We start from the raw sequence: 20,649 nt of genomic DNA, 5'->3' as shown, positions 1-20,649 counted from the left end.
TGACCAAAAATCGCTTAATTCTCAACACTTAATTGTCGAATCTTATTCACGATATCTTGACTGACTTCACGCTCTCTGTTACAGGTTGTTGGTATAGTAACGAGAAAAGACATCGCTCGTTTTCGAATGTGGAGTCATCGTGGTCAGATTGGCCTAGAGGAAGTTCACATTTTAGAAGAAAACTCCATACACGATTCTTTTTAATCCATTCACTTAAGAACGCAATAGATCTCAAACTGACCTTGGGTACTTAAAATTGGAATAAGTCTAAAAAAGCTTCTTATGGTGGCTTGGCTAATTGTCCAATCTACCAAGACGCCGTTCTCGGTGAGCGAAAACGAAGCTGTAGAAAGTTGTTTCCATGAATCGAGAAATTTGAAAACTCTGCCGGGCTATGTAGTGAGGTGTTGACTATCGTCAATGAGCGTGATTTATTTAGTAATAGAATTCTTAAGGGTCTATTTAATATAATTGCGATTAAATTGTCAAAATAAATGAGAGGTTGATCCAGGGCGCCGTATTGAATCGCGAAAGTTAGAAAATACTCAGAGGGAGTATTTTCACCAATTTTTTTTAAGAGACGGAGTGCAGGGAGAAGTCTGGGGAAGGGATAGGTTTTCGTCGCCTCTCCCACCCGTCCCTCGTCTACTATGTTGAGTTGTTACGTCACCCAAGGCCTTTCACGTCTTTTTTTTTACTAATATCAGACACGACCCGTTTTTTCGATACTTTTTTTGACGAAAAGAATAAATGAGGTATATAAAGTTATAAACAGAAATTTCAACTAGGCTCTGAGATATTTCGTGTAAGAAAATTTATTGACAGGCAGATTTGAAAGTCACATTTGATATATTTATTTTTTTATTTGGAAACAAAACATAAATAAAATTTATAAATATATACATATATATTAGAACAAAAATATAGAATAACACTCTGTTATGGTAACCACTTTAAGAGACCAAACGGTTAAATAAAGTTAGAAATACGGTTTTAGATTGGGAGCAAAATTATCTTGTCATAATCATCACGTGCATAACCACATTATATCTTTGCTGTGATTGGTCGATAGGCATGCAAACTAATTTGTACGGACAAGTTCTTAATTTACTTTTTCATTCAATAGCTCGTCACTGGTAGTGACTGGAAATTATTAAAACAGCAAATATTTTGGAAAAAATTCTTAGTTATTCCTTTAAAGGTTGACATTTGTTAATGTCGTTCTGGCTTTCTTACAATTTTCAATATTCTAGCTTCCTAAGGAAAAGACTCGACTCCTGAAAAGCGCGGTAACTTGTAAGCAGACGGCTGCTATTATTCGTGACCGTTTTTTTTTTTTTTAAGTTGAGGGGGTTTATCACACACCCTCCACCCCCGATCACACAAGAGGAGGTATTTTTATGTTCTCGGGTGACTGTAGGATAATCAACGAGTTTTTGTACTAAACTCAGTGACGCGATCGACGCTTACACTGAGAAATTGTCCTCTTAAGAGATCTTGAGCACACGTTAATTCTGTTAAATACTAGATATTCTTTACACTCTTGCTTTAATAGAGAGAAGAGAAAAAGGAAACCATTAAATCGAGTCGTCGAAAAAGTTTTTTTGTTTTGCTTTGAAGGAAAATTTTATTTTTCACTAAGACACTTTTTAGTACTCTGAATCAACTTAGGACTTTTTGTTGAAGTCCTTAAACCAGGCTAAATTTTCCTCAACTGTGATTGGCCTAATCTGATCACATGTGGCGCTTGATTACGAATCACCGCCGTAATGGGAAGAAGATAAGTTTCCTGGTCTCGGCTAAGAAGAATGAAATAAGTTGCTTTAAGCGTTGGAAATGTGATCCAATCAGTTCACCGTCTGATTATGCTCCTTAATATATTTCCTATTACACTTGAATTATATTTGAATATGCAAATTAATATTTTTTAGACAAGAATCCTATCATTTATATTAATTGGTTTGTACTAGCTGTGATTTCCTTGTTTGTTATTTTTATCGCAATCTCCATTGTTAAGGTCAGCGATTTCAAGAGATCTTTGACGTTATGAATAGTGCGCTCACAAAACGATTTTTTAAACAAAAGAATTCAATTTAATGAGAAAATAATTAACTATGCCAACAAAACAACACAATGGCCATAAAACCAACAATGATGTCTGCATGTAAAACTAGGATTTCAAATTCATTATGTTGTTTGATCATTCGTCACGAAAACTCAAGTTTGTTCTGCGATACTTCTTATGTTGGTTTTGAAATCTTGGCCTGACCTTCTGGAGCTGACAAGTCGCTTCAAACTTTGCCGGAAAGTCTACAGGTATCAATTTCTCTTTCAAGTTTATTTGAAGTAACGAAACTGGGCGGTAATTGTACTAAAATAATCACTCCTGCTCGGCAAATTTAGCAGAACATTCATGTTACGTTAGTTTATATATCTTACTTGTTCAGAATTGCAAAAACATTGTTTACACCAAGAAATCAGATACTGTTTGGTATCTGTATTAATTTTGGGTTCAAATTGACTTGCTAGGCAAACGCTTCGCTTCCGTCCAGAACACAAGACCAAATCACTGTGTCTAAATGTATTTGCCAGAATTCGAAATCTTACAGAGCATGATAAAATTTTATCAAGAAAGTTCCTTACGATTGCCACGGTTTCCTACTTGCCGATATGAAGTCACTCAAAAATCTGAGTCTTTAGAAGGCCACTGAAGAGTGCGCTATGGGTATCAAGACAAGAAATTAAATTTCTAAACGAACGCGTTGAAATGTTAGCTCTCCCAGGGAGGGGAGGGTGGGGCCACCTTGACAGCGTTCCCTGCCCACTATAAGCCATTAACTTGCGATCTTCGAGACAATGGCAAACAAGAAAAAAAATTAATCAGCTTATTGTCCCTAAATTAGAAACTTCGTGGTCTGATATATCAATTTAACTTATGGTATATACAGTTGAATTAAATTCTAAACGTTCGCTACAACGAAATTTAAGGAGTTTAGGTAGCTGCAGCTTAAAGCTTTATCCGGAAGCATACATCCTTTTTCCTGTAAAATAGATCATGCATGGTAAGATGTTTTTCCGAGCTAAGTGATTTTCGGCACGAGTAAATGAAATCGTGTAAATGAAATCTCACCACGCAAAGATACCCTTTCCACTCCTTATTTGCATCGTCTTTTAAATTGTGGGAAAGCCAAGCTCCAGAGCAGTTTTCGACATTTCACATCACTCCTTAGTTTCGCTTCTGTCTGCCGGTTTAAAAGTTTTGGATTCCTCTATTTTGGAGTAGATTTGTGCGAAGAGTTGCTTGTATTCCCTTCCGTTCCCTGATAAGCTGTTTTGCCGTGAAATATTTTGTGAACCTATTTCTTCAAATCGAACGTCGGGTTCCTCGTCCAGTGGCGAAGTTTGAATCGCACGCTGTACTGTCGGAATCGGAGCTATATCTTGAACGATTCCTTCGCTTTTGCATCTCTCAACCAGAGAGTCGTATTTCCTAACAAGCTCGTGATATTGGCTTCCAAGCTCTGACAAAAACGATGTGCTGTTCTCTTTGAGAGGAGACTTCGCCTCATGCGACGGACTTAAAACTTCAACCTCGCTTTGATCCGACATAGCGCTGCTTTGGCGATTCAGTTCTTCATCTATAAGAACAAACGAGTCATCGTCAACCAAGCTGATATTTTCGACGCTTTCCGATATTTGCCGAGTATGTGCCGAGTCACTATCGACTGACAAAGCCAGACAAGAGGTCTCATTCTCAAGCTCTTGCCACAATTTTGCTTGTTGCGCAAAATGACAAAGCTCCCTATCAAGTGTCTGGTTTTCGTGAATCAAATCCGAAAGTTCAACCTCGAGTTCTTCCCTTCGACGCTTCTCAACAGAATGTTGTCTTTTTAACTTCATAATCCTATCGTTGAGAATTTCAATATCTTTCTTAAAACCTAAAACTGCCTCGTCTTTTTCGGTGTGATCAGACTCGTTGTCGCTGCCTAACTCGTACCCATTCTCCTTCTGAGTAAGTTTGAGAGACAGACTGTTGGCCATCTCCCTCTGAAGTCTCATCCGTTCTATTTGGAGTTCTTCTAACTGCACCCTGTACTCATCGCACTTATTTTCCAAGGAGTCCACGGTTTGCACAAGCGTCTGGTAGCGTTTTCTCATAACCGCAGTCTCACTTTGTAATTCCTTGTTAGTATTCTGTAGTTCCAAAGCAGTGGATTCCATTTGTTCACAAGCCTTCACTTGACCATCATGCAATTCACGCAATGTTTCCAGTTGTTTGGAAAGAAACTGAAGATTTCAAAACAGTTACATATATTACGAGCGCGCATTGATTATTATAAGAAAATATTAATTACCACCTTTAACCATTTACACAAATTAAGTAATTGTAGAAAAATCTGTCTCCTCTCCTAAGTAGCGTATACATACGGGATAGTCTTTAGAGTGTCACGCAATGCTTGGGGGGAAGGGGGGTGACTTCCCTAGGGGAGGTACGGGACAGAGTCGCTAAGTCGCCTGCACTTGCTCTAGCTTCCCTAGTATGAAGCGCCAACCAAGAGTACTAATATTCCGCTTAGGTGTACTTCAAACGGGGTGAGTTGAAGTTACAAGTTCGCAGTCGTTTATTCGACCAGGCATGTTTGATTCAGAGTTGCCGTGTACGGTGGGATGAGGGGGAGTGACCCATTTCCTCCCCTCTCCTTAATTTTGACCGTCGCTCCCCCGCTTAGCATAGATTTCTTTCCTCCCCAGTCTTACGCGGAGGTAAAAATCAAAATGGCGTTTAATTTTTTTCGGAAATTTTATCAACTTAATTCAAAGCGAATAAATCCGTTCGAATTTTGGGTGGCTAAACTGTCTTTCTCTAGTCAGTTACTTCTTTTCTTTTCTCTCTCTGCTTCCCTCCTCTTAGATTAGACACGCGTTCAATCTATGCGATTACTGTATATTGAGCCAGTAAGAATATAATCTGAGAGATAGAAGAACGTGATCAAGAATGAAAAACAAGCAAATTTCATCGCTAAAAGCATATGGAATATTTCAGTTTCTTTACCTCATTTTTAATGGACTGCTCCTCGAGATAGTGATGTGACGACTTCAACATTACTTCCAGTTCTTTGTTTCGTTCCAGAAGATTTTTGCCGATCTCAGCCGCCAGCTCGAGATCTATAATATGGCCAAGGTAAAAAAATAAAACGTTCTTTCAGTGATATTGGTTGCAATGTAGGGTACAAAGATAGCTTCATTTTGTCACGCTTGAGCAACGATTACGAGATGAACGATTATTTAGCGCGCATTAGTTCTGAAGAAGTCAGTGATCGTTAAGATCAATGATAAATCATAAAACAGTAAATCTAAATCTCATTTTGCAGTTTTACGAATGACACTTCAACGGTAATAAACTCCGTTCCTGTTTTCTTTAATTAATAACAAGAGAGATTAACTTTTTCTTAAAGCGGGAGAGGCCAGCATCAACTACGATTTTCATAACACTTCCATAAGTCTAACTTTACTTTTTGTAGGTCGAAACTAGAGTTGGATAGGAAGCGAAAGGAATCGGAAGGCGACTTAACCAGGCGATAACGAATAATTAAGTAGGATTTTTCTGTTAAAGCGCTAAAAGCTGGAAAGAGAATAGATATTGATGTTGCTCTGAGCTATACAACTGAACATTCATAGCACTCCAAGCACAAAAGGGGTTTATACAACCAAAGCTTCCAACCTACCCGCTTTATGCCATCTATTATCACACAAAGGGTAAGATTCACAAAACACCGATGGATGTTCAGATTCCATAACAAATGATGCTTTCACAATTAACTTGTTACCAAGACTAAAAGTTCATGCAACTTAGTTTGAGCATTAGCGTTGTTGACCAATGAGATTTCACTTCTGGTAAATAACTGAATAATGGTAGAGAAAGTTTGTTTGCCGAATGAATGTAATATTGAAACAAGTCTTTCGACCTAATCAGTGATAAACTCTTTGTGAGTGATAAAATTTCCCTTGATTTTTTGGCGGATCAATATGGAATCTCTAACAATTCGCCAAAATCGCAGTTTTTTACACCGTTTTGCGAAACAAAAACTTATGTGATTAAAAGTAATCTTATACGTAGCTTATTCACATACTGTTGCTGTTCATGTTATTGTTTTTCCTTTCCTTTCCTTTGGTGAAACAAGTTTTTAATGAGTGTCGCTTACGTTCGTATTTATCACTATTGCCTTGGTATCGCTTTCCAACTTTCCCCACAAAGCGGAAGTGACGCAATTTTCTTGCGCAGCGGAAGCGAAATGTTTGGGTGTTGCTGAAAAAGTCTACAAGTTTGCCTAATAACCCGCGGAAAATAAATTAACTGACCCACCGGCAAAGATAATCTGTTTTCTTAGAAACATTCTCGACGGCATAACAGTTTTATCCGATGACGATGTTGATTTAAATATAAATCACCAAATCCTTGAGTCGCTTTTACATGATATGGTGACAATAAAATTATATTCGAACTTTGTGTTGAAATATTCTTAAATAAAAGACATGATTGACTGACTACCCTCATTCAAGATCGCCTTGAAAATGCATAGAAACACAGAAATCAAACAATATCACTGGGTTAAAAATGCCTTGAATTTGTATGAATCTCGAATCAAATTTCACACAGAATCAGACAAAAACCTTTTGATCAATCAACTTGTTCAATACACTCGCGATCGCATTTTAATAGTGGAATGTCTGTACTCAAAAAATTCGACAGGATACATGCTACTTTTTTTTTTTTTTCGTTAGGGTCACTTGCAATTATACATGAGGTAGTGAAAGGAAACATTTTTCACGGCAGAATGCACTAAACGGCGAGAAAGACACAGCGATACTAAGGACATAATCTCACTCACCAGTACAGCAATGTGATCCGCGATCTTTCTGCTCCATACTATCGCTGATGTATTCCAAATTATAAAGCGACGAATTCACCTCCATGGACGCGATTCCAAATATTGTCTAAAAATTTGTCATATCGGTTTCTCGCCCAAATAATATCGCAATCCCGCCCGAAAAATCGCGCTTCTCGTCGGCGAAACAAACCCAAACCAGAACAGATTGCCGTGAATGTAAATATCAACCACTCATGCGAACGAGGCCGGCTGTGCCACGTAAGGTCTAGTGTCGTCATTTGCATATCACAAACGCTGACCTGCGAGAAACATATCATCATACACCGCGATTGGGAGGCATCGCTCATTCAAACAGCCAATCAAATGCAGCGAATAGGGAACAAACTGACATGTTTTGACCTTTTTCAAGAGGCAGATGTGTATGTCACATCTTCCGATATCTTCAGGATTATACATTTTTAAAAACAATGTTTGCTTGATAAAATATGCATACAACCCGCTGATTTACTTACAATTTTAGTTATACGGTAACCGCGGTCAATTTTTTTTTCTGACATGGATCGCCGAAGGTTGATTTTTACCACAGAAGGTGACTTTTGTATAGGGAAAGAAATTTCAAATTCATATTTCATGTACCGGCAAAGATTGAGAGGAAAAAAAACATTTGGGGGGGGGGGGGGGAATTGTTGGGCATAAAGGTTCGGCAAAGCTTCCCGTGTCGAAAATGATTCGAAAATATGGTGTAGGGTGGGGGGAGGGGTCGGGAGGCTGAGGATGCGAATATCAGACCTGTACCTGAGGCACTACTTCAGTTAGCACAGACGGGTCCGTGGGTCAAAGCCGCGTAGGTTTAGAGGGGAAGAGGGGATTGGGGAGTAGTCAATATAATATTAGTCAAAGGAAAACGAAGAACAATGGATCATAGTATAAGGATCGAGGAATGTGGAGTTGAAAATAAAGAGGCAGGAAGACCAAAGGAACGGAGGAAGGGGAACGGGGAATGACGCAAACTGCTGAAGCCAAATAAGGGAGTGTCTCGTCCCTATCCAGAAATGATGGCAAGCAGGAACCCATTTGGGCTCCTGTGGCCAGCGGAAATCTGTATTTATGTGACTTTGCACTTCTTTCGTATTAGCCACGGTGGCCCTTCAGTCAGATCTTAATTAAAATGTCAACGAAGTCAGTAAGCTTTGCTGTCTTGACTGACTGGTGTCTTCGCTTTCGTTTTTTTTTTTTTTTTGTTTTTGTTTTTTTGTTTTTGTTTTTTCTTTCTTTTTGCCAATTTTGTGTTCAATGTTCGAGAAAATAAAACAAAACTCGGTCCTAGTCTTCTTTTGTCTGATACTCTGGAACAATGACCAAATACTGGTTATGTAATACTAAAACAACTTGCGCTACGCCTTGCACGTAGGTCGGAAATCGGTCAGCAGTCATTTGTCAAATTCTAAGACTTTTTCAACTTCCGCTTACTTAAACAGCCACACAGTACCATTGACGAGTTTCCTGACTGATCTCAGAATCGCCGGAAATGATTGATTTCGTACGAACGTAAACTGTCCATTGTATGCAACGCTTTCTATTCCATTTTCATTACTTGTGTATGTTTTGCATGCAGTATTCTTTTGTAAAAAAAATTCAAATCTAAAGGGTAGCTTAGCAGAACTCAATAAATGATGAAGCTTTTATGACATTTCGCTAATCTAATTGGCTGTTGAAACTTTCGAAGTGAGATTAAAATTTGCCTTTTTTTGGTGTCCACCATCTGCTTTGAGATTTTCCTCTTTTGAAAGATTTAATTGCAAATCGAAGCTGACAAATTTTTAAGTTTAAATGGAAAGTTAGCTTGAATTTCTTGACTAGGAGATTCCTCGATAAACACAACTCAAATAATCGATTTCAGGAGAGTTCATTTCCTCAGGATGCATAATCGAAGGTAAATTAAAATATACGAATTAAATTGACATAATGTTATAATTTAAAAGTCGTATCGTGCAAGGAGAAATATACTTTTTAAAAGCCGCTAATTTCAGTTACGTCAAAGTGAAATTATTAATACTTTTATATCTGTGCTTAGACGATTTTGTCACAAATTTATCCCTCGCATTTAAGATTGAGGTAAGCGTCACGTGTAGTCAGTTTCGAATTAATCTTTTGCCTGTCAAAATGGAAATGGTTAGAATTGAAGATACAGTCTATAATTTACCAATGGTAAGTTTCTTCAACTAGATGTACGTGCAAGTATGAAATCCGTGTGCGATTCAGAAAAAACCCATGGTAGGCAAAGCCGTAAGATCACATTTGAGCTGAAAGACTTTTAAAAAGCGCAAGCAAAAGGACCTTATTTTTTCTCCATGCAAAAGAAAATGCTTTGGATCAGCGGTGAGCGCGTCATTTTTTTTCGCGTGGTACGTAGGTAAGTCTGGCAAAAGCTGGTTGAATTTGTCGAATGTATCTTCATATGTAAATTATCAGCGTGTGGGGCTTGCTCGGTGAAAATAAAGGTCATAACAAAAAAAGGGGGAGCTTTAATTAAACGATGGCTCATCAAAAATTTGAAATCTTTCAAGACTGAGAAAAGGTGACTGGTGCAACCACACCGAATTCACGAATGATTTTGTTCTTGGCCCAATTTCCGCTGGGTTTTTTAAGTCTAACTCGCCAAAATAGTCAGAAAGTGTAAATTGGTGATTTTTCAAAGCGGTTTAGTTTATTTCAGTTTCATGCCTCACAAAACAACTTAGAGTTTATGTGTAATAATATTTCCCCAAAATTCTAACTTTCGTTTGAAATTTTCCTTGTCAAAGAAGTAACATTGCCAATAACACCTGCTGAGGTTAACTAATGGTCAGGTTTATTGTGATACAAATTAATTTTCACTCTTTTGGCTGAAAGCAGGATGAGTGAAAGGCCATACGAAAAAAAAAAAGATTCTACATTCATCATTTTTCCAAATCATTCATCCATACTACTATTTACTCCATCAAATGTTTTCTGTTTGTGTTAGCTAACGAGCTTATCACGGTATGGTTTACTGAGAGAGCAAATATGTACACAGAGTTTGGCTTTCTCCATTTTCTGTGACCTTCTAAACCGCATGAGTCATGAGAATCGATCTGTTGGTGATGGCAGTATTAGGGATGTGCTATCTGTGAAAAGTTATCATTTCGCACCTCACACTCTAGTCAATTAGTAATTTTTTTCCAAAACCGCAAATTAGTCAACACTTTGAATGTGAACTTAAACTAACCCCAGGTTAGGCGAAGATTTTTTTCACTATGTAATCACGTTTTTTTACAAATTGGAATGTCTTTTTATTCTGTTTCTACCGATGAGTTAGGTTAAATAGCGCCAGGAGCCCATTACGGACTTCTGATAGCGCCTGGATCATTTATATCTTCAGCATTAATCCAAAATTTTTCGAATTGATTATAAGGGTCCTAAAAATAGCGTGTGAAATTGTCAATCGTTATATATATGTATATAAACCCGTTTTCAAAAGCATTGTAATTTGAAAATATCTTTTAAATATACATATCTTTTCTTTTCTTGTCACTTTTGGATGGAAAAAGAAAAGGTGTATATATTTCATATATATTTCGAAATTGCAACGTTTTTGAAAAAGGCTATATATGTATACATGTAAGTTACATCTTTTTTTTTTATCTGAAGAATACAGTAGGCAAAATATTTTTCAATCATCCAGAACAGTTGCAATTTCTACCTCTAAATCCAAATCGTGACTGCGCAAAATTTAATGACGCTTTCGATGTGGTCACGTTTCGGGGAACAAATTTACAAACATATTGCACAACAAATTTTCATTAGTCAGCGTTTGATAGACGATGATAACGTCTTTTCCCTAGTTTTCGACATTCTCCTTGCAAACAACCACTTTAGTGAATGACACTAGTAGGAATTAAACAGCAGATGGCAAATTTCTTTTCCAAGAAAGAAAGAAAGCCGTAATATATTGGATGTTTCTTCAAGCTCGTCTCGTCCATCAAATTCGAATTTACTCATAAATGCTAGTCTTTTGCAATCGGAGAGAGAAATTAATCATGGGCAAGGGAACAAATGTCACATTTGCGACGTGTACTGGTGATATTGTGATAATATGCGCGTTTTTTTAGTGGTTACTTCATATCTGTAATTCGTACTGACACATATGGGAAAATAAGTAAAAATTTTTATCTCTTATCACTTCTAAGAACTTTTTGATTGGTGAAAAATCAAAAGGAGCCTCATAGCTAATACCTTCCTTAAAAAAATATTTGCTCTTCCTTCAATAAACAATTTCGCAGTTTTATAAAATCTAGAGCGTCAAAGTAAAAAAAAAAACCATCGATGATTCTAATATTAAACAAAATTTACTCCCAGGACGAAAAGCAGACGACACCAGCCCAATAAAACGCCATATTTGACAGTTCTCATAGGCTTGGCTGAATGAAAAATAAACATTCACTACAAAATTTATTGCCATCTCAGCTCTGTCAGTCAAAACATTAATCATACCAAGGAAGGTGAATTCAAATCGCAAGGGTATTATCATTTCTAAGGGGTTCTGTACTCCAAAAGGATAAGATTTGAAGAACAACGTTCGGAAACGCATTTCAAAATACTTTGGAAAAGTCATGTAAGTTTGTTTAAAATTTACCATAAAAGTCTTCCTCTAATGTGTTGATAGGAAATATTTTTTGATGTTGTGTTTAAATGATGGATATGCGATCGTACTGGTGTGTCCAACTAACACGGGCGGTGTCGAAAAAAAAAACATGTAAGTGATTCTTTAGTTTCTAATTCATCGGAATGATGCAGTCATTTTCAAAGCTAAACGGCAAATCGGCCGAAAAAAAATTACGATGATTTTTGAGCCAACATTAGGATATATATAAGCTGTCGTTAGCGAGAGTGCGAATTTCATTGCGGTATTAGCTTTGTTATAGCAAATTACCCAAATTAAAAGTTGTCATTTCCTCCACTTTGGTTTTCTAGATACTGAATATCTGCAATTTCCTTTCTCGGTGATTTCAATCATCAGTTCGTATCATATAATTTTGCTTTAATTTTTCAAAGGAAGCGACAAGGTTCTGACGATTTTCCGTGGAAAAAATAATTTCACCTTTGTACTGAAACTAGTCATGCGTTACAATCGGTTTTCATCAGAAGACCATTTCATTGACATAAAAAATTAATTAAATAAGAGAGAAATTTTGATTTAAATTTAAGGCAAGTAACCTCAGATGTACCTAAAATATTCCTGACTGCATTAATAAAACGGGGTTTAAGTCACATAAAAATCTTTAAGTGGTAAACTCTATTTAAAATATTGCAATTAGACATCCTCAACTTTTATTCAACGCTGTATGATGTTCCACTTTTCACATTTAAACAGTAAATCAAGTCTTTTGTATCCTTATGTCAACCCAGGAAAGGTAGTTATCATTGAAGATGTTTTGAAAAAGACAAGATGAAAAAAACTTGTTTGTTTTGTTTTGTTTTGTTTTTTTGCATTCAAATAAAAAATCAGACAGTAAAGTAGATCTTCCCCTCGAGGTTTTAAAACCCAATTTTCTCATAATGAGGTGCTGATATAAGATCCATGGAAAGAATTTAAAAAAACATTTACTGGCCATTAATCCGATAAAACTACTGATGTGTAGATGCTGGCAGGTAATTAGCACAAAATTCGATAGTATTGTTGTACAAAAACCGCTTTTACGAAACTAAGGCCAAAAGATCCTAAAATTTCAAAAGAAAGCTCAAGAAATGGCGCGACTATTCCCATCAACGGGTAGAAATTTTAATCTCAGATTAGCCTGTGCATAATTCATATTGGAAAAATAACACGAAAGTCCGGCAATTTCGTAGGCAGGGGTTGTACGTTTACCTCAACATCAGCAAATGATATTTGTATGTCAAGATTTTTCTCGTTTGCGGGGCTGACTATGAAACAGAACACTGTAAGTATTTGATAAGTTGTAAATTAATAATCTGTTCTGAATCGATAGCTAAAGGCCCTTTCTACTTCGTTAGAACTTTAGTTTCTTCGATTCATCATATTGTAAGCTTTCATTGATCGGAACATTTTACAATGTTTTACAAAGGAGTTCATCTCCCCTGTGTTTTCACACTTGCCGAATTAGAGAAAATTACAGAGAACACAAGAATTGGGAAGCCCAATTCTGATATTCCCATCCAGTTTTTGCCCACGAAAAGTCACAGAGTTTGATTAAGCTTTAACTTCCGTTTCTTCGGGGCGCACCATTCGGCGATATTTTCCACACCCGTCCTCAGGGAATCTTTTTAAAGAAACTTCAGTGTTTTTACCATAGATCATTGATCATATACTGCTTTTCTCTTTTTCTTTCATTTTGTTTTGGGGGGCCAGAGCTGGGAGGCCCCATTCAGTGACATGTGGGATCCTTGGTTCTTTGTCTCGGACATACGCATGCGTTCAAATGACTAGGAATTCCTTTTATTTTCCATTCAAAGTTTTAGCTCTTTACATTTTGTTGTTGTTTATTTTGCTCAGTTTGTTTCTTTTTTTCGTGCGAAGAAATAAAGACAAGAAGGGACACAGAAAGGGTAGGAAATTATTCTTATGCACCTTGAAATATTTTATCAAATTTGGCTGTCACAGTCATAAACTCAGATTTTAAATAAAAAAAAGATGTATGTAAATGCAACAGAAAGTAACTTTCTCTTCCTAAATAATTATGAAGGTATCATCAAATGAAATTCACAGCTAGTCTAAAGCCATGCATAATTTTTGACCTTATAGCTGCAAATGCTTTTGATCAGGAACACTATATATGCCAAAGCCAGGCCTTAAGAACCGGTGGTCCATTCGCTAAGAAATAATGTCTTACAGACACCATAAAGTAATTACAAAAAGTCAAATACCGGTATTTCAGTTTGATTTTCCTGATTCGTGGCCTAGAAGAAGATGGCTGAGCTGAATTTGCGGTTGTCCCATATGTGGCTAATCTGTCGAAAAACTAAGTCTTCAAAATCTGGATCGCACAATGTGATAAAATTCAAAAGAGTTCCTAGAAATTAAGAAATTTGTTCAGCTTCATACATGTATTTTAAAATAAGAAAGCTCCATTTTCCTTTTTGAAGTGCCGTCTACAAGAGTTTGCGATTGATATCGACAGTTAAGATTTATCTATATTGATCTGTCAGACACCAAAGATTATTTATCAGAGGGTTTTTGCACGCAATGAAATATATTTCGGAACGTTTACGAAGGAGGAAAATCTGGATTTACACAGGCAAAGCAAACGGAAGCAGGGTGTAAGACAAAATGTCAATTTTATCAGCAATAGGTAAATGAAATAGGCATATTTACCGACAAATACTCCAGTTCGTGTCGTATAATTACATCATATATTTGACCTTAACAGAAACAGACGAAATGATTGTCAAATATAAAAGCAAAAAGCGCTCTGTACGTGGAGCTGAAAAGTTCAATTCTAACGCAAAACGGAAGCTTGTGACAAAAAGGCTCGGATTGAACTGTTCTTTGTAAAAGGTGAGGTGCTTAGCTCTAAGTAGAATTTCAAACTTTGCGAAAGTCTCTGTGAACATTTGCATAGAAGTGTTTCAAGATTTCGCCATTGTTTCAGTTTAGCGATTTTAAAAATTGACTGCTTATAATTCTGGTTAAAGACAAAGATCCCGAAAACCGCAAACCAAAAGCTTTCTAAGTAATACGTCCCAGCGAAAAAAGGTTCTTCTGTAAAATATGTAGAGCTAACAGATCTCCCGTTGATAAAATATCTTATCAATTATACAATTTAGAACATTACTAGCGGCCTCATTAAAAGTAAGTTTGACGCTGATAAGCAAGTGTTTGGATACTGAAAAATTCTATAGCGTCATTTAATGAATAAACAAAGTAATTCCTGGTAGCAACACTAAAGAGCTTTAGCCTTTCTTTGTGGTGTTCATAAAATATCTATGTTATGTAGATTTTGGTGTTATTTAGATTACACCAGTCTCATTTGTAATTAATACCATCGTGAAATTGAAAAGGAAAATGCGTTTCCTTCACATGTAGTTGAACGAGACACTTGGCAAAAATCCTACTCGGAAAGTGTAACAATGAAAAGATCGGATTGTGTTGGGAAGAAGGCCAACCCTTGCGCAATTTCAAACGTGTTTTCAGACTTTTGGTAAACACGCTAAATTGTATATAAATCATTTTTAATGACTGATAATAATTCTACCAACAAAAAAGGAAAGGAAGGGAAACTTTTACAGGAAAACTGCTGCGGCAGAAAACGTTCAAAAACTTGAGGTAGGGTGGCGTTTTAAATGATGTAGTGTCGTCGCGGTAGATGCCTTCAAAAATCATGTCACGAGAATAGTCACATTTTTCTTTTTTTTTTTTTGCTGTTGTTTTAATAACAAATCCAAAACGTCCATGATGACGATTTTAAGTTCCTCAAACAAAGGCTCAAATGAGTAGTTTGACACGGCGATTTCTGACTAATGAAAATTACAAAATATTGTAAATGCAACACGGAAAAGTGTTCGGGGGTCATGGAAATTTCTCGATAAAATTTGCTGATTATTTAAATCAGGCTGTATTATTTTTCCCTCAGGCTAAATAGTCGAATGGCAAAAAATCTTTCATATCATCAAGGAAAATAAGATTTTTCAATGTAAAAATTAAATGATAAAATATTTCTGAGTTTCAGTCAAGTGCACAAGGTTGTGAAGTTTATTCGCTGTGGTTTCCAGCTTGAGCCGGGCACAAAATACCAAAGACCTTTTATAGTATCATAAAATTTTTGCAATTTTTAGAAACGCGACTCGGTGACTCAGTTAATTTATCAGTGTTTTGCTACAATAATTAAGTCATACAACGACAAAATGCAAATTTTTCGAGTAATTTGCAGTCATAGATTACAAACCACGTCAAATTGTATCACCAAACACCAATTCGTATCAGATATCTACTAGCATTTCCAGTTTTAATCATCCCCAAAACAACAGTTTTAAATGATTTTCCTAATTCATTGATGGTGTATCTGTGCCGATCTGTTAAGTAATGAATAATTTTTTTATTGGAGAAACGTTTAACATGACGTGTTACACCGAAAACTTGCTTGGCCAATTATTTACTGTAAATTCTTTCAATTTGTCCATTTTACTGGATTAAGCGGGGCCAGAAATTATCTTCTAAAACTTTCAACTTCGTAGTGAGCCAAGATTTTCCTCTTAATTGAGTCATAACATGCCATGAATCGGCTAAGTGAGACTTGGTCATAAGGCCTAGAAGCATTTTTCAAATGTGCTCTCCATCCCATCTACTGTGCATTCTATTTTCGAAAAAATAACAGTGGTGCGATTAATTGCAAATCATATCCTCTTGTGTTTACCTAAGTCGCAGTGTAAGTTTGTGTCAAACTCCCTCACAAAACAACGTGTTTAACGTTCTCAGGGAGATTTGGTTGTTCGTTTAAAACCTGTGTCGTAAGACTGAGGAAGTTATACATAGGCACTGTTGAGTTAACTGTGGGAGGTCAATATTACGAGATTACCATCACAACGATAAGACTTGTTCAAATCAAAGAACACTGACACCCGTTGTAAGCGGAGACTATTGCCGGCTCCCGATTGCATGTAAGTTCGTGTACTTAAGCAGCAGACCGTCAGGAAACCTAGAAAAGTCATTGTTGGTTTTACAAACAGGTGTGTCCCATGACAACGCTGTGCCATTTGAAAGTAAAATAAACGGAGTAATTCAATTTTTGTGGCATCCCTGTGTCTTCGTTGCCAAACCGGCGAACGAATACATGTGAAGGGACGATAGGCGTGATACGCAGTCTTGTTACCTAAACCTGGCTTTACTCTGAACTCTGAATACATAGATAGCATCCCTCGAGCACTGCAAGAGGGACAAAAAAAAAAAGCATGATCCTATTGCATCACTGTGGTGCTAATTTCCTCTCGTCAATCGCATCGTTGACCTTCTTTTCATTTTTAAAGTAAACTCAAATATATTAATATGATGGATGGGACAAATCGTATTTGTTTAAACACACCCATAATGGAATTTTTTAATAAACTTGGAATATCCCTTTACAAAAAACTATTCTGTCTGGTGTTGATGGTATTTGATCGGCCGTTTGCAAAGATAACAACTCAACTTGAGGTTTTGTGTGGTGGTTTCACGGATGAAATGTTTCTCTATCCCTGCTATTTTTTAGGTTGTTAAAGTCATTTCTTTTCCAGGAAGTATTTCTCCCCTGAAATTATTGTCGTCTTTGCCTCAATAAACAACAACTTAGCCCAGATGGTTGCAAAAAGGTCTCGTGCCTTCTACCCCACTGACAAATGTCTGTTTGGCTAATGGACTTACAAGTCATGTGAACTGCAGTTTCCGTTCGTGTTGATTGATGTATAAAATACCATCAAGGCTGATATAATTTGATCTGAGAGTTACCTTTACAATTGGGTGATAAATTCAAGGACTATTCAAGAGTCTTATCTACTTGGAATTAAGTCGGAACTCGTGCTTCACTTAACAGTAAAGTCCGTTTACTAACCATTTGGACATTTGAATTGTATTGTTTGAGGACGGTTACGTTTTGGATTAATCGTACAAGATTACCAAGCGAGGTAGGGCTCTTAGAGAGCTGTGTTTTGATGTCTCGTTACTTTTTATTTCCAGGCAATTATCAAGTGCAACAATCGGAATAGATTAAACGTAGATCATTATTAACAGGTTGTTTCGGAAAATTTTCACGGTCATGTATACAAACATGAATAGATTTAGTTTGGAAATGTGGGAGATCTGGACCTCATATTTGTTGATTCCATCTTTTTAACCTGGATTTAACCCAGGAAAAAAGGTATTCTGAGACTCTTAGAATAAAACGTGTGTTCGCTGTGGTCAACTCATACTTAATCGACCGTGCCGTAAGAAAATTAGGTCTTATTGCTTCTCTCAGACGGTGGTAAGCAGTTGCTGCACCTCATATAGAATCTCAGTTATTTAAAAACACTCCTTGATTACCACAACGATTGATGTAGTCCTTAACCTCGATACATGCTTCCTGAATGAACTGAAAACCAATTTATAAAAGCAGTAAAAACAGATTTATTTATTTATTTATTATCTGGAAATCAGTGAATTTTGCCTCTCTGCTCACGCAGTCCACTACGTAAGCTGTCTCATCCAGGTTCTCACTGGCAAAACATTTACATAATCGACAACAAAGCTGTAACGAAATATTTATCAGAACTGGCCCAATGATTGTTAGTTACATAAATGGACTTTGAAACCCTAGGCGCACTGGTCTGTTGTCGAATTTTATCTTGTGACAATGAGTTAAACATGTTCCAATGCTTTATAACAGGAACGTTACTACAGGAACACTTCGTGCGATTTGCGCGGCTATTTTCGACTGGAATTTAGCCGTTGTCATCGACTTTCGGTTCCTTCTCACCTCTGTCTAAATATCAGCACTAATCCTTCGTTATTTGCTTATTTGTTAGAACTCATAATTGCTATTACATACAAATTTTCCTTGTAAGGATTTGGGCAGAAGGGTAGCGATACAAATATTTAAAACGCTAGAGTCTCTTAAAATGTTCATCATCTCAAGTTACTGTTGAATGAAGCTATCGCTATCTCGGAGACTCCATCTTCTGCCAAGGCGTTGACAACTTGCGAACGATCTTCACTGAGCTAGAGCGCGATTTTTTACATGGGGAGAAACCACCAAATTCAAAATGTATACAACCTCAGCTTATTTTTTAACTTTTATAGAAGGTTTGAGGTTTGACATGAAGTTATAATTATCTTATTCTGATCTATTCTAACAACATACGCTGAAAGAAGTCAACTGAATAGTTGTCTTTCAATGACGTTGGCGGCTTTTAAAAGCTTTTTTCATAATATTGAAGCTAGAATTTCAACCAGGGTTTTTTCATTTCCGTAGAGCAGATTACTTTGTATCAAATTAAATTTTTTCTATTTTTATCTTTTATTTCACTGATATCTTTCCAAATTTTACTCCTCAATCGTTGCAATTGCAGTTTGCTCTTTAATTTCTAAATATTTTGAAGCGCAGTTTTTTCCAAAAGTTACTAATTAAGTTGTTTTATCATTTTGTGTCTGATTGCAGATTTTTGGATCCAAAAGTTTCTTCCGCCGAACTTAAGTGCTATCTAGAACCACTTGGTTGAAAATAATTGACATGTTTATCTGTAGTTGTCTCTTTTTTCCAGACTGAAGTGAGCAAGTACTTGTTTGTTGGCCTCCAGTAAACATTTCACATTTCGACAATTTGTTCTTGTAAGGATGGTTTATCCTGGTAACTCCAGCTACTCTAACGCAAGTCAATCGGTCGGCCCACGTCCTGAACTGGAACCGAGATACGCCGTGACTCTTCGCCTTACCTTAAGTGCTATCATCTGCTCGATTGGAGTTGTGGGTAATATTTTGGTTGTCATCATCACAGGAGCAAACCACGGTGGTAAAACCGCTGTACACAAGTACATCCTCAACTTGGCTATCGCAGATATCAGTGTACTAGCAATTTGTTATCCGCTTACACTTGTGAAAGCCGCGGATCCTGAAAACTGGCCGCTCGGAAGGTTTGTATGCAAGTTTGTGTACCCGTTTACGGATATCTTCTACAGTGCTTCCATTGGCTCCATCGTTGCCATAGCAATGGACCGCCACACAGCAATCGTTCGTGGAATGACAGCGTACAGGTCGAGGACGATTGCTAAATGGGTGATCCTGGCGATTTGGATTGCAAGCTTCATGAGTTCCGTGTTTCCAGTTTACTTGGTGATGGAATACATAGAGAACAATGGTACAGTTGACTGTACTCCAAAGTGGCCAAGTCACACCACTTTTGCCGCTTACGTGTTTTCTTTAACGATTTTTTGGTACGTTATACCGCTGTTCTTGATTCTCTGGGCGTACCGGCAGATCGCGTGCAAAATTCGCGACAGCAAAATACTCCACCAAAAAATGCACAATATGGTTGGCTCTTACAAGAGAGAAAGGAAGAAGAAATTCGAAACTGCAAACACCAAAGCTCTTAAAATCCTCGTGCCGGTGGTGATTGTCTTTGCTATAACTATGTTTCCCTTTCATCTTTTTCAAGTTGTCAGAGTTTTCGTTGACGTGGGTCACATGAAATACATTTGGGTCGTGTATAACATATTTATTACTCTGATGCTGACAAACAGTGCTGCAAATCCGATTATTTACTCCCTTGTGAGCGAGGAGTTTCGGCAACAGTTCAAAAACATTTTGAACTTTAAATGTCAGCGTCTATGCCTCGAGCCGAGGAAAAAACATGATGCATCTATCACATATCGATATTCTCTTTCAGTAACTGCGCCTCCACCAAATCCTGACCGAGAGACAGATGTGTGAAATGGAGAGTCTTGAAGCTAAACTCAAATGAACTTATCAGCTAATGAAATCTCAGAGTGAAAACATTAGCGAAAAAATAATAACAATAATAAAACGGATAAGGCCATATCAGGAATGATGCAATACAATACAATACAATACTTTATTCAAGAGAAGGAAAATAAAAATTGTAAAAGTATCTCTCGAAAGGGGATATTCTAGAGGTTAACCCTATATAAAAGATTCCCCGAATAAAAAGATCAAAACATTATATACAGATAATTAAAAACTGTTTACCATCATCTCAATCAATATTCATGTAAATCTTTAGTCTGTTACGAAATAAAGTCAATGATCCTGCGTGTACAA

At 36.9% G+C, this 20,649-nt stretch overlaps 3 protein-coding genes across 13 annotated transcripts in view; 2 read left to right on the top strand and 1 right to left on the bottom strand.

The window, feature by feature from the left end:
• LOC113664632 (H(+)/Cl(-) exchange transporter 7) overlaps positions 1–996 on the top strand; it is a 15,252-nt gene extending 14,256 nt beyond the window's left edge. Inside the window, exon 23 of the mRNA XM_027180259.2 lies at positions 85–996. Coding sequence (XP_027036060.2) covers positions 85–204 — 120 coding nt within the window. The 3' untranslated portion in view covers positions 205–996. The remainder of the gene's footprint in view (positions 1–84) is intronic.
• LOC113664633 (cerebellar degeneration-related protein 2) lies at positions 800–7,148 on the bottom strand. Of its 2 annotated transcripts, none has more exons than XM_027180260.2 (3): positions 6,891–7,148; positions 5,054–5,166; positions 800–4,287 (listed from the first exon to the last, which is right to left on the bottom strand). In XM_027180260.2, exons 1-3 carry the CDS (start codon positions 6,973–6,975, stop codon positions 3,220–3,222), a joined length of 1,266 nt encoding a protein of 421 aa, XP_027036061.2. In that variant the 5' UTR covers positions 6,976–7,148; the 3' UTR covers positions 800–3,219. The 2 variants fall into 2 exon arrangements, with proteins under 2 accessions (XP_027036061.2, XP_089041443.1); XM_089185317.1 differs by lacking the exon at positions 6,891–7,148 and adding an exon at positions 5,727–5,843.
• Positions 2,179–20,649, top strand: LOC113664645 (galanin receptor type 1). Of its 10 annotated transcripts, none has more exons than XM_089185329.1 (3): positions 11,383–11,523; positions 13,423–13,475; positions 19,137–20,649. In XM_089185329.1, the coding sequence occupies exon 3, from the start codon at positions 19,210–19,212 to the stop codon at positions 20,299–20,301; it is 1,092 nt and encodes a 363-aa protein (XP_089041455.1). In that variant the 5' UTR covers positions 11,383–11,523; positions 13,423–13,475; positions 19,137–19,209; the 3' UTR covers positions 20,302–20,649. The 10 variants fall into 10 exon arrangements, with proteins under 10 accessions (XP_089041451.1, XP_089041453.1, XP_027036082.2 ...); XM_027180275.2 differs by lacking the exon at positions 11,383–11,523 and adding an exon at positions 14,297–14,424; XM_089185325.1 differs by lacking the exons at positions 11,383–11,523; positions 13,423–13,475 and adding an exon at positions 2,179–2,316.

Source organism: Pocillopora damicornis, chromosome 10 (assembly GCF_964200805.1).
Source record: "Pocillopora damicornis chromosome 10, jaPocDami1.2, whole genome shotgun sequence".
NCBI classification, from domain to species: Eukaryota; Metazoa; Cnidaria; class Anthozoa; order Scleractinia; family Pocilloporidae; genus Pocillopora; species Pocillopora damicornis.
Note: the sequence above shows the minus strand (reverse complement) of the source record. Positions and strands in the feature narration are given on the sequence as shown.

Coding starts and splice junctions, on each gene's coding strand:
- LOC113664633 (XM_027180260.2), bottom strand. CDS start 6,975: ATGGAGGTGAATTCGTCGCTTTATAATTTGGAATACATCAGCGATAGT. Junction 5,167..6,890: donor CGGATCACATTGCTGTACTG/GTGAGTGAGATT, acceptor GCCATATTATAG/ATCTCGAGCTGGCGGCTGAG. Junction 4,288..5,053: donor AGCAGTCCATTAAAAATGAG/GTAAAGAAACTG, acceptor TGAAATCTTCAG/TTTCTTTCCAAACAACTGGA.
- LOC113664645 (XM_089185325.1), top strand. CDS start 19,210: ATGGTTTATCCTGGTAACTCCAGCTACTCTAACGCAAGTCAATCGGTC.